Consider the following 12742-nt stretch of genomic DNA (forward strand, 5'->3'; position numbering starts at 1 on the left):
CTCCACACAGCTCCTCACCCCCACGCGCGCCTCACCCCCACGCGCGCCTCACGCCCCCGCGCGCCTCACCCCACGCGCGCCTCACCCCCACGCGCGCCTCACGCCCCCGCGCGCCTCACCCCCACGCGCGCCTCACCCACGCGCGCGCCTCACCCCCCGCGCGCCTCACCCCACACCGCGCCTCACCCCACACAGCTCCTCCTCTCCTATACGTGTGTCCTCGGAAAAGTTAAATTTCTGTGCCTCCTTAGGGTCGTGAAGACACAGGGGACTAATGCATCTGCATCACAGGACACGGGGCCTGTCCCCACCCCCAGCACAAACCCTCAGAGGCTCTGCCGTTTGAACTACGCCGCAGCAGAATCACCTGGAGGGGCCGTTAAAGGCAGGCAGTGCTGCTCGACCCACCTGGGTGCTTTCCCACCACTGGTGGGGGTGGGGAGCGGGCCAGTCGGCGCCGACGCCGGGTGCTGTGGGCGCGGGCCCCAGAGCTACCAGAGCGACAGGCCGCCACGCTCCGGGCCGAGGGGTGTCCCCATCCCGCTCTCCAGACCCCGGCCGCGCGGACCGGCCCCCCCTGCTCCTCCAGTCCTGCCTCCTCTTCCGCGTACGTTCTGCTCCACCCCGCTCCGGGCCCTCGGAGCCCCGGGCCGCCCCCTCCGCGCACCCGGCCCCGCGCCCTCGGAGCCCCGGGCCGCCTCCTCCGCGCACCCCACCCCGGGCCCATCGGGCGCAGAGCCGCACTTACCGGATACCCCCGGGCGGCGGCGCGAAGCGACTCGGCTGGAAGAGCAGTGAGGCCGCAGGGGCCACGGAGGAGGCGGGACGGCGGCCTTCTCCCAAAGCCCGCCCTAAAACCCGGAGTCCCCGCCCCCCAAACCCGGAATCCCCGCCCCCGGGCCCGGAGTCCCCGCTCCCCTGCCCCCTCCGGCCGGCCGCGCGGACCGGGACTCTGGGCTGGGGCTCGGGGACGGGACAGGCCCTGGGGCGGGGCTGGGGGGGACCGGCGGGGGAAGGGACGATTGGGCCGCGCAGATCGCCTTCCCCCCTCCCCGGGCTGCGGGGCGGGCTCCCCAGGATTCTTGCGACAAGACCCGCCCTGGGACGGTTTTCTGCCTTGGCGGCTGCAGGCCCGCGGGTAGGCCCAGAGGAGGGGCGTGAGGGGCCGTCTTCCCCCGTCGGTGTCGTCCCGGAAACGCTCGGGCGGCCCGGGGCAGTAAAATGGCCCCACGCCCCTCGGGCCGGCCGCGGGCATGCGCTGAATCGTGCTTTTTTTTTTTTTTTTTTTCATCTAAATCCCGGGCCCCGCACACACCTTTTTTTTCTCCTGCAGTAATTTTAAAGCATCCAGCAGACATATTTCACCTGTAAATACGGGAGTCTTTATCCCATCGATAAGGCCTGTTTTCTGAAACATTTCCATGATACCAGCATCACACCTGACAAAGATTGTAACACCCAGCGGTTCAGTTTTCCCCGATGGACTCAAGTCCATCACTGTCTTTTGACCGTTGGCCTGCTCTAGCCAAGGAAGGAGGAGGGATGAGATTTTGGAGGGGGTCTCAGGCGAAGCTCACCTGCAGAGTTTGCTAGGAGCCTGCTCAGGGTCACAGCCAGAATGTGGTCCCACAGAGGGAAGTCCCAGGCAGGGGAGGGACCCTCAAGTGCAGATGGAGGCCAGATATTTAGCAAGACTCGGTAAATACTGCACTGTATTATTTCAACAAAAGACAAGTGTGCGTGTGAAACAGAGTTCTTCAGAGTCACAGACACACGTGCACTCTGTTTTTCAGGAGCATGTGGCCTTCTTGACCCATGTCTGGTTTTGGAGCTCCCCAGCCGCCTGGACTTCAGAGGGCCAGCATCCTTTGGCCCCTCCTGCCCTCCGCATGGAACAGGGTTCATGTCACCTGTAGCCGGGAGTCCTGCTCTCAACTTTCTAGACCTGCTCCAGCTACCTGGGACCCAGGAATTCCCACTGGCTCCAAGCCCCTTCCGCTGATGTGCCCAGATCAGCAATCCAAAGAAGAAACGGGTCCAGGAACACGGGCTATCCCTTCCCACAGGGCCACTGGGAAGTCCAGTGGCCTCCCAAGTTGCTATGGAGGTACATTTGTCAAGGCCAGAAGTTAGAATGACCCCCTTTTGCAACTTGTTTGTTTTATTTGCAATTCCTATGAATGCAAATATGCCTTGTGGGCCCCCATTTGTATTCTTGCCCTGGGTTCTGTACATTTTGTGGCTGTCTTGGTTCAGTATAATTATGGGTACAAGAAACATTTCATTTTATTCTTAACTTTACTACAAGAAAAATAAACCAGCAAAAGCATAATGATAAATGGCAACTTACAGTTGACCTCCGTAGTACAGAAAGCACGAGAGAATGTAGCCCTCTTGCAAAGGGGCAGCTGCAGCCAAGCTCCAAAGGACGGCTGCCATGCCAGGATGTGGGGCCCGTTCTCTGGGTCCTCAGCGGGTGGCAGGCAGCGTGCACCAGTCCTGCAAGCTGGCTCGTGCCCAGTTTGCCCCTTCGCTTCCCCTCTCACTGGTGTTTACAGGTACCCAGAGCACTGGGTGTCCAGAGCCCTGGCCAGATTCCAAGCAGTGAGTAGCTTTTGCTAAGAGCTGCTCTGCCCAAACTGTAGTTTTTGGATGGAAATGTAAGATATGCAGACACAAAAGACGTTTGCAAATGATACAGTTCCATACAGTGTTAGGGGATATTATGGGCTCAGCTGTGGCTTCCAAATTCACATGTTGAAGCCCTAACCTCCAGTGTGCCTGTATTTGGAAATGGGGCCTATAAGGAGGCAATAAAGTTTAACTAAGGTCATGGAGGGGGGCCCGGCTAGGACTGGTGTCCTAACGAGGAGCCGCGGCCCTGTGATGACCCAGCGAGCAGGTGGCCGTCTACAAGCCGGGAAGAATAGCCTAGCCAGAAACCAACCCTGCAGGCACCTTGATCTGGGAACTTTCAGCCTCCAGAACCATGAGAAAATAAACTTCTGTTGTTTAAGCTGCTCAGTCCGTGGTGCTTTGTTATGGCACCCTAATCTGACTAAGGCAGGGGATTAATATTTCACAGCAAGCTGATTTTAGGAAAGCTATGAACCTCAGTTTTCTCATCTGTAACGCGGGGATAGTATTAGTGCTGCCTCACAGGTCGGAGGACGACAGGAAGGTCCTTGTGAAGCCCTCAGCACACGAACGGGGAGCCCAGTAGGTGTTTGCTGCTACTAAGTTTATTGTTATCATTAAAGTTCTGAAGGGTGAGTCCAGGCACCCGAATGGCCCCCTGGGGGATGTTTGGGGCACAAGGAAGGCCTGACCCTGCCTGCACCTTTCCTCATGTCTGTCCCAGATCCCTGCTGTCACTCTGCCACCACGGCATCCACCCTTGTTCCCGGCCAGTCCTTGTCTTCCCCAAGTGGCCTTCAGTTTGGTGGCAGCAGCCCTGGCGCCACCCCCTTCCCTCCTGGCCCTCCATAGGCCCAGCCAGTGTCAGGGCCGGTGGGCAGACCTGCTGGGCAGGGGCCCTTGTGACGGGCTGGCCAAGCCCTGCCCTCCCCCTCAGACTGACCCCGCAAAGCCCCTTCCCACAATGAGCCCAGCTGCCCTGCAGTGCCGCTCAGCTGTGCCTTCAGAGCCCCCGGCCTCCTGCCCACACTGTCCCACACAAGCTCCCTCTGCACGGCCTCCTTCGGCCTCTGCTTGGGAACTGTTGCCCCCGGGGAGTGTCAGGCGTGGGTCCTCGGCCTCCTTCCTTGTGATCTCCCAACGCCTCTTAGCCGCGTCACTGTGCTATACTAGGGAGGGTATTTTTGCCTCTCACACCCCGAATTCCTCAGGGGACTGTTGGTTCGTCCTTGGATTCCCGCCGGGAAGAGACTTGGAGATGAGCTGGTCTGGGAGGTGGTCCCAGGAAAGCTGCTGGGAGAGTTGAGGGGTGGGTAGCGGGAGGCTGCCGGGGTGCCTGGAGCTCAGTCCTGTCCTGCCGGGGCCTCGGAGACCCCACCCCAAGGCCCTGCCAACTCCTATCCCACCAGGCCTCAAGTGAGGGCTGTTTCCAGGACAACAGAGCCCTGGACCTTCAGGCCAGGTGGGCAGGCGGCTCACGAGGGCAGAGAGACGTCCCGGGAGTCCCTGCAGGCCTCACAGCCGGGCCGCAGGACATAAGATTTCCAGGCATGCGCTCTGGGCCCCTGTGCTTTCTGTATGGCCCGCGGACCCCCCTTCACGGATGAGGAAACTCCCAAAGGTCAAGGCCACGCCTCGAGAGGCAGAGCGGGGCTTCAGACTCTGTTCTGAGTCTAAGGCCGGTCTCTCCATTCCATCGGTCTGTCTCTTTCAAACACATGACAGTGAGTGGATGAAGGGCCGCGCTCTGATTAACCCAGGGCTCCAGGTAAGAGTTCACCGCTCTACGGATGGTCTGGTGTTTGGTACTAAAGTCATAATAGCGCATTTCCAGGTGAGACAGTAAAATTCCAAGGAATGCAATTTGGTCTCTAATGACTCTGAAGCCTTGTCTAGGGTCCTCAGGGATCCCCGCGCGGCTCTCGGACAATCCAGGGCCGGCGCTGCATCCCCAGCCCAGCCTGCCCTGCGCTTCACTCACACGACCCCTCGTGGGCTTCTGTGGGGACATCACGGAGACCCAGGAGCGGAAGGGGCTGCGAGGCCGGGGGCTCGGGGCTTTGTGTGCCCAGCTCAGCGCCCTCCTGCCATGTGCTCGGGAGCTGGGCCCGGGGGGCAGCAGGGAGGAAGAAACGGGCCTGCCCTCCAGGGTGCCCAGCTGTGCTGGGTCAGGGGCATGGAACCTCTCGCCCTGCTGGACGGCCTCCCCACGGCAGGCAGCCTGGGGGTCTTCTCCACCCTACACTGCCGAGGCCGGAGCAGGAGGGCTCACCTGCCTAAAATGCAGGCACTCGGGTGCACCTTGCAGAAGCTGCTGGTTCTCCCTCCAGGTGAGGCGTCAGGAGTGATGGTCCAGCTCCCAGGACCCGGCCGGGCAGGGCCACCGGAGGGAGCAGCCACCGAGAAGGCGCCTCAGGGCCCCGGACCTGCAGGGCCCGAAGTGACAGAGCCACCGCTAACAACAGTCCTGCACTTCGAAGAGAAGCTGGCAAAAGGAAGAGATCTGGGGTCAGTGAGAGTCGGTCCCCCGACCCGTGAGATGCAGATGTTCCCTCCCCAGCGTCTCCCGAAGGCCATGCCCTGGCTTGGAGTTTGGCCCATAAGAAAGACGTACTGGGGCTCTGTCCGCTGTTCCTGGCGCAGAGCTCCTAAAACCCTTGGAATCTCCTCTGCTGAGAAGGATGTAGGTGTCTTTCCTTATGTTGGTGAGGCGACCCTGGGAAACCACCCAAGGGCGGGGCTGGATGCCAGTGGAGCCCCCGCGTGATCGGAGGCCTGGAACGCGGGCCCCAGCCCCCGACCTTCCGGGAGGGGAGGGGGGCTGGAGGTGGGATCAGTCACCAGTGGCCCGTGACGTAGTCCGTCACGCCCGCGTAAGGAATCCTCCATAGAAACCCCGAAGGAGCGGGTTCAGAGAGCGTCCAGGCTGGGGAGCCGGAACGCTTCCGCGTGCCGCCGTGCCCGGCCCCGCAGGGTCCCTTTGGGTCCTCGACACGTGTATCTCCTCATCCGGCTACGGATTCACATCCTTTGATATCGTTTGTAATGAATCAGAAATCCGGTGAATAAATGGGTTCCCTGCGTTCTGTGAGCTGCTCTAGCAAACCAGTGGAACCCGAGGAAGTGGCTGCAGGGACCTCTGATCTGCAGCCGGCGGGCCGGAAGCACGGACAGAAGCACACGTGACAACCTGGCTTCAACTGGCATCTGAAGTTGGGGGGCGGGCAGACTTGCGGGACTGAGCCCATAACCTGGGGGATGTGATGCCCTCACAGCTGTAAACTGTTGTGTACTGTGCAGAGACTAGGCACAGATTTACAGGTGAACAGGGTGCATCTTTTTCCTGCTGGCGGTGAGTGACAGCTCAGCTCCATGAATCACCTCACTTGCCATTAACATTAAAGTCTCTGCTGGGAGAGTTTCAGTTTTGCAAGATGAAGAAGTTCTGAAGATGATGCTGGTGACGGTTGCATGACAACAGGAGCGTACTTAATGCCACCGACCTGTACACTTGAAAGTGGTTAGTTAAGATGGTTAAGTTTTACGTTATGTGTACTTTACCACAATTGTATAATTCTGGAGCCTTTCGAAAACGCACAGGCCCTGATCAGGCCTCACCCACTTTGCAGTTGAGCCCCCTGGTTCTACCGTGAGAGCAATCTGAATTCAGGTTAGTTGCCAGAGCCTGAGCAGACCCCAGCTCTCCCACCTCTATGTACTGAAGCACATAATATTTTATTTAAAATCCCTTTCCTTTATTTCTCATCTATATTACAGTGAGGGCAATATATTAATTTATTTAGATTACGTGTATAGGTGGGTACTGTGACCTGCAAACCATCAGAGGCTATAAAAAGGGTGATATAAAAATATTTGTAATATAAAATGAAGATATTGGGATGGGCAGCATTGAGAATATTGACTTAACTGTTTCCCTAGTGGTTGATATTTTGGATGCTCCAAAAACGTATAGCTTTACTACATACAGCCTCCTATAGTCTAGCCCTTCCTTCCCTGCCTGAGTCCTATAGTCTAACCTGCACTGAAACATGGACTCAGAGGTTTCACTTCTTAAAGCTTGTCCGTATCAGTTAGCTTTTGCTGCACGAGAAACCACGCTGCCACTGCAAGGCTGGAAACGGCAGTCATATTTATCCCACGATTCAGTGGTCACTGCTGGGGCTGGTCTCGGATCCTCACCCGCGAGTCTGCGGTCAGTTCCCGGCCACTTCGGCGGCTGTGCTCTGGGGCCCAGCGACACTGGGCCCATGTCTCTCACCCTCCACGAGGCTGGTTCAAGCGCGGAAGCTGTGTGTCTTCTTGAGGCTGAGGCTTGGACCAGGCACCGCATCACATCTGCCATACCCTACTGGTCGAAGCAAGCCACGAGACCTGCCCAGTTCAAGGGACGGAGAAGCAACCCCGTTACTTGGTGGAAGCAGCTCCAAAAATCGTGGCCGTTTTTAGGACTCGCCATGCGGGTCCCACCTCATTCCCTCTCCCTGCAGGTCTTTGCTCAAATCCCACTTTATCAGAAGGGCCTTCCTGAGCGCCCCGTATGAAATAGCAGCGCACCACCCACTCTCCCCACAGACAGCACTCCCCATGCCTTACTGCTGTGCTTTTCTCCAAGCACTTATCACCAGATCATATCTACTATATGAAATAGAAAGCAGACGCCTGGCCGCCCCACGTGTCCCCTCGAGTACAGAACCATCTCGTCTCTGAGACCATGTCCTCTGGAGGGGACGAGGGGAAGGAGCTTACACAGCATGCCCCCCTCACGCCCCCCCGAGACCCATGGGGCCTCCTCCCTTCGGATCCTCTCTCCTTTATTATGTGGAGCAATCCTGTGACCGTGTTTTGACCCTGAACATCCCCACCAGCCCCAATTTTACCACATCGGAAATTTTTTCCTGAATAAATGCAAGGCTTGGCCTCCGGTGAGTTCCATCTCTTCAAGTCCGATCGGCAGAGAGCTGAGAGCAGCAGTGTGGGCAACGGGCAATGCCAGCCCCCCTCCCACCGAGCCCTATGGCTGGAGCAGGGGTGCCCGCACCCCAGCTGCCCTGCACGGGTCGTAGTGGCTGTGGTCGGACGTGTCCCCGGCTCACCTTGCGGAAGGTCCTGAGAACGAGTGTCTGAAGCGTACTGCTGTCGCTGAAAAATTAATCAACACTCGATCTGAGAAAGGAACAGAAAATTTAATTTGAGCCAACCTGAAAACTCTGACCCGGGAGACGGTTTCTCAGAAAACTCTGAGGACCGTCCTGAAGAGGTGAGGGGGGAGGCCAGCGTATGTGTGATTCTGTCGAAGGGCTACGTGCAGCCAAGCACACAGCTTGGTAGGAGGTTTTACTGCTATTCACGAGGGACAGATACCTTCATGGTTTTAGTGCTTTTCTAAGTGTGGGAAGAGGTAAGAATCCAGGTTCATAAAAATTTCCTCCTGAAAATATCGAACTCTCTGAGGGTCAGTCCTGCCAGTGTTCCCCGAGCCAAAGTGCCTCGGCCTGATCTTCGCCCTGAATTCCTTTCAGCGTGTCCTGTAAGTCGGCGACTTCGGTGGATGATGACTTCATTCTTGTAGGACTGGAGGGTGGGCAACCCTCTTTATGTCACAACCCCCTCCTTTTGGTCTTAATTTTGACCAAGGTTTGGGAGGCATGTCAGGACCAATTTATCCCACGTGCTAGGAATACTCATTCCCAGTTCAGGCGAGGAGTTCCTTGATAGGCCCCTCAATGTGCTGTTACTGGACTAGGCCCTGTTAACAGTAGCCCAAAGCTTCTGGGCCGCCTGTCCTACTAGTCTGTTATGGTCCAGGATATGGTTCCCTCTTGTAGCGTCTTCCCATATCTAGAGTTACACTATTACAATCACTGATCTTACAGAACTGTGTATTTGACAATTGTTTTAGGTCACCTAGTCATCCTTATTTTTATCGGGTTTGGTAATGCAAGAAACAATCGTCTTGTAACACAGGCAGAATACAAGTAATACAGCTAGTGACATTAATACGGTCATAAGTAAGTATTTGAGCTAAGAAGTTCTTTTAGGTGCAGCCCAGTATCTCCCCAGGTCGTCTGACCAGTCTGTTCTGCACCAATCACTATCTTTAAGGGAAATGATGTAGTGGCCTTGCCCGTCAAGTCCACCAAAGATGTCTGCACGTGCAAGGTGAGCAGGGGGGGGGTCATCGTGACCTCTTAGAGGATAAGGAAAGAATGTTACCTTCTAAGGAGTTCCATGGATTTCTGTGGCTGAGCAGATATTTCTGCCATTGGGGTGGTCAGGTTACACCCAGTGCAGCTGCCCATGCATACTGGTGGGGAGGGAGGAGGCCAAAGGGCAGAGAAGTTTATGTTTAATTTTTTCTTGTCTTGCTTTAAAATATGAATTGTATTTCATCACCACCCTGTGTAAAATCGTGTAAGACAGTGGTCATCACATTGTAAAAGGTGTTTGAGGAGGACTCATAAGATGAATTTCATTCTCTTCTCCAGAAACACAAGCTTGTTTCTGTCGCACAGACACCGCGAATTAGGTCACTGATCAGGTTTCCTCCCACTCTCTGCAGCTGGAAAGCCCTGACTAAACTGTGCTCCAGCTGTAGAAGCGGATAGAGTTTCCCTGCAGGCAGCGTCGGTGCCAACCGCGTTCCTGCTCGTCTTCCTATTGCACTTCTCTGCCCTGATTCACCCACGCATATTTTAATTGTATTATTTTTCTAAGCTGCCTTGAACTCTTCTGTCAACTCGGTGAGGACAAATGCATTTAAACATTATAAAAAGGGAGGGGCAAGTTCACTGTCTCCATGTAACGGGCTGCTGGCGGGTCCACGGCCTCCGGGCACCGCCCTGCGGTATCCGCTTGTTGCGAAAACGCCCACCACCGGCTCCACCCGGGCCGCTTCCAGCCCGCCCCAGGGGAGGAGGGAGGGAGTGACAGCCTGAGCCCCGACTCCCCTTGCAGGCCGTGCCTCGGGAGGGGCAGCTACCACGTCCACTGGAGCTCTGTCCACTTGACTGGGCTCTGCGGCCACTGCCCGGCTGCAAAGGACGCTGGGAACTCTGCGTCCTTCACGTAGCCAAGTGCCCGGGTACAACTTGGGAGTTCTATGACTTAGGAAAGAAGGGGACAAAGGGAAAGAAATGGCCGATAACTCATGTCTTATGCCCCTTACTGTGAGATACTAGAAAATACATGTTTTCTCCGCCCCAGCTCCTGGCACAGAGCCCCTGAACCCTTGTAATTTCCTAAATGCTAAGAACACTGGGAGCATCTTTTGTTTATTGAGGCGACTCTCCGGGGCTCCTGGTGGGGTCGGTCACCGGAAAGACGAGGCCAGGATGAGAAGCTTCCGATTCTCAGCTCTTCTCCCGCCCCCCACCATATCCTCCAGAGAGGGGAGAGGGACCTCAAATGGAGTGACTGATGGATCACGCGTACATGAAGAAGGCTCAAGAAACCCCAACAGGACAGGGTCCAGGGGCTGAGCACATCCACACAGGGAGGGTGGCACCCCCCCAAGTCCATGGGACAGAAGCTCCTGTGCTCAGACCCTCCCAGGCCTCGCCCTACATCCTCTGGCTGTTCATGTTTCCTTTATCACATCCTTTAATAAACTGACACATGTAGGTGAGTGTTTCCCTGAGTTCCGTGAGCTGCTCTAGCAAATGGATTGAACCCGAGGAGGGGGTCGTGGGAGCCTCTGCTTTGTAGCCACGTCAGACAGAAGTTGTAGGTAACCTGGGCACCCTGCTTGGGATTGGCACCCGGGGGGCAGTCTTGTGCGGCTGAGCCCTCAATCTGTGGGGTCTGACACTAGCTCCGGCAGCAGTGTCAGAATTTGGCTAAATTGCAGGACACTCAACTGGTGTCACAGAGCATTGCTTGGTGTGGGGACCAGCCCCCCGACATCTAGTGACCAGAAGTGAGCTGTTCTGTGTGGAGGCGAAGGAGCCTCACTGGAGAGACAGAGCCAGGCCGAAGCACTGGGTGCTTTTCTTAGATGCTTGCCTGTGGCTTCTGGAGGATCCTTGAATCCCTTCTGGAGACAGGATTCAGGACAAAGCCAGGCGCTTCCTCGCGCCTGAACCAGAACTCCCAAGTGCAGCTTAGTCGCCCGGCCAGCCAAGCGCTGGGCCACGGCGAGGAAGGTGTTTCCTAGCTCGACCTGGGCGAGGACGGGCTGTGCTCCAGGCCCGGCCTGCTCTTCTGCCTGCGGGGCTGTTTTCAGGGAAGCCAGGCCGGGCCCGGGGGACCCTGCAGGCTCTCACCTGGCGAGGGGGGCAGGAGAGCAGCAGCGGAGGGCCAAGCGGGCTGCAGAGCCCCGACTCTGCTGTGGACGCCCTGGCCCTGGGGTCGGGGGGTTGGAGGCGAAAGAACGGGGACCCAGCAAAGGGGCAGGAGTGGGAGTGTCACTCCAGTTAGGAGATAAGAAGGCACGTCCACGTCCCCTCAGACAGGGCCTGTCCCCTCCACCGGGGGTCCTCACGAGCGGCCCCAGGCAGGGGACAGAGTCCAGAGACGAAACACACTTCTCCCCTCTGTGAGCAATGAGACTGGAGACCCGGCAGCTGGTTGGGGGGCCGGCCCTGCCGTGGGCAGGCAGGTGGGCATGGGGTGGGGTCTGGCTCCGGGGCTGCGTCGCCCCTCGAGGTGGGGTTGCTGGTTCGTCCTGACCCCTAAGAAGGTCTGGGGAGAAGGGCCGCCTCACGCTGGGGATGGACAGGACACAGGGAGAGAGGCCGCCCCAGGGCGGAGCGAGTCTGGGACCCCCGCCGGCTCTGCGTTGGTGGGCTGTTCTGCAGGCAGGGGTGTCCGAGGCCCTCGCTCCTGGGATCGGAGGACAACGACGTCCACTAGGCCCCCTGGTTTATAAACGGGGGAAACCGTGGGCGGGGGCAGGGAGGGGCTGTGCGGGCTGGTGTCTAGTGAAGCTCGAGGAACCCCCGCCTCAGGGCTCTTCCTGTCACTCCCCAGGGAGGGCGGGGCGCTGTGGGCGGGGCGGACGGAGAGGGAGGGGCGGAGGCCGCGGGGCCGGGAGACCCAGAAGACACAGGCAGGGCGAAGGGCGAGAGCGGAGCCGGCCGCCCCCGCGGGGCCCTGGACGGCTCTGCTCGGCACGGGGGGAGGGCCCAGCCACTTGCTGGCGAGGCGTCGCGGCCCAGCCTGCTTCCTCCCTGGCGTCTCCCGGGGTCACCCCAACAGACGTGCGTCCTAACTTCATCTCAGCCCCCGGTTTCTGAGGCGGGAGCCGACACCCTGCCCAGGAGGGCGCCTGGCTCTCCCGAGCCCGGCCGGCTGGCCCGACGGCAGGACTCGCACGGAGGGTCTGGGCACACAGACGGGCCTGGACGCAGGGCGCCAGCCAGAACCTTTATTCGCACGGGGCCGCTTTCTGCCCGAGCCGAGGGCCGCGCTGACGGGACAGGATGGGGGTCCCAGATGGGGACAGGGGTGCAGGCAGGAGGCTTCCAGCACGTTCGGGGAGGGGCTGTGTCCTGCGGGGGGCGAGCCCACAGCCGGGGACACATCCTGAGGCCCTCCTCAGTACTCGAAGGTAACTGTCTTGACCCGCAGGTACTCATTCAGAGCCGCCTCTCCTGCAAGACACGGCGAGCCCGGGGGCAACGTCACGGTCCCGGCAGCGCTGGGGTCTCATGACCCCCCACCCCCGGAGTCATCTCCCAGATCCCCGTCATCTCATGACCCCGGAGGCCCCGTAGCTGAGAAGGGCACTCTTCTCTCCTGCACCTTCACACCCCCCTGCCCCGCTGCAAGCTTGACATCAGAGTTGATCCCCGACTGGACCTAAGCCCCAGCTGCTGGCTTCCACAGTGGCAGGATGCGGGGAGTGGGACCCACCCTACATTACAGAGCAGCCAGGGAAAGAGGGGTGCCGGGCAGCAGTCCTCTTCCCTGGGCAGGCAGGCCCGGTGACACCGTCTCTACACTGGGACTCACGTCACCACATCGGGCACGCTCGGCCCCCACGGGTTCCCCTCTCTGAAGCCTGAGCCCTGACCGCGGTCCCAGGCCCCGCAATCCGGCCGTTGCCTGCCTCCCTGGCCTCCTCCCCGCCCCTGGGCCCACTCCA

The 12742-nt window shown here is 58.7% G+C and overlaps 1 protein-coding gene across 3 annotated transcripts in view; it reads right to left on the bottom strand.

Annotated features, from left to right (window-relative positions):
• Positions 1–11997: 11997 nt before the first annotated feature.
• The window catches only part of ALDH1L1 (aldehyde dehydrogenase 1 family member L1), a 46177-nt gene continuing 45432 nt past the window's right edge, over positions 11998–12742 (bottom strand). For all 3 annotated transcript variants that reach the window (XM_028478935.2, XM_028478936.2, XM_028478937.2), the window contains one exon: positions 11998–12248. In XM_028478935.2, coding sequence (XP_028334736.1) covers positions 12193–12248 — 56 coding nt within the window. In that variant the 3' untranslated portion in view covers positions 11998–12192. The remainder of the gene's footprint in view (positions 12249–12742) is intronic.

Source organism: Physeter macrocephalus, chromosome 18 (genome assembly GCF_002837175.3).
Source record: "Physeter macrocephalus isolate SW-GA chromosome 18, ASM283717v5, whole genome shotgun sequence".
NCBI classification, from domain to species: Eukaryota; Metazoa; Chordata; class Mammalia; order Artiodactyla; family Physeteridae; genus Physeter; species Physeter macrocephalus.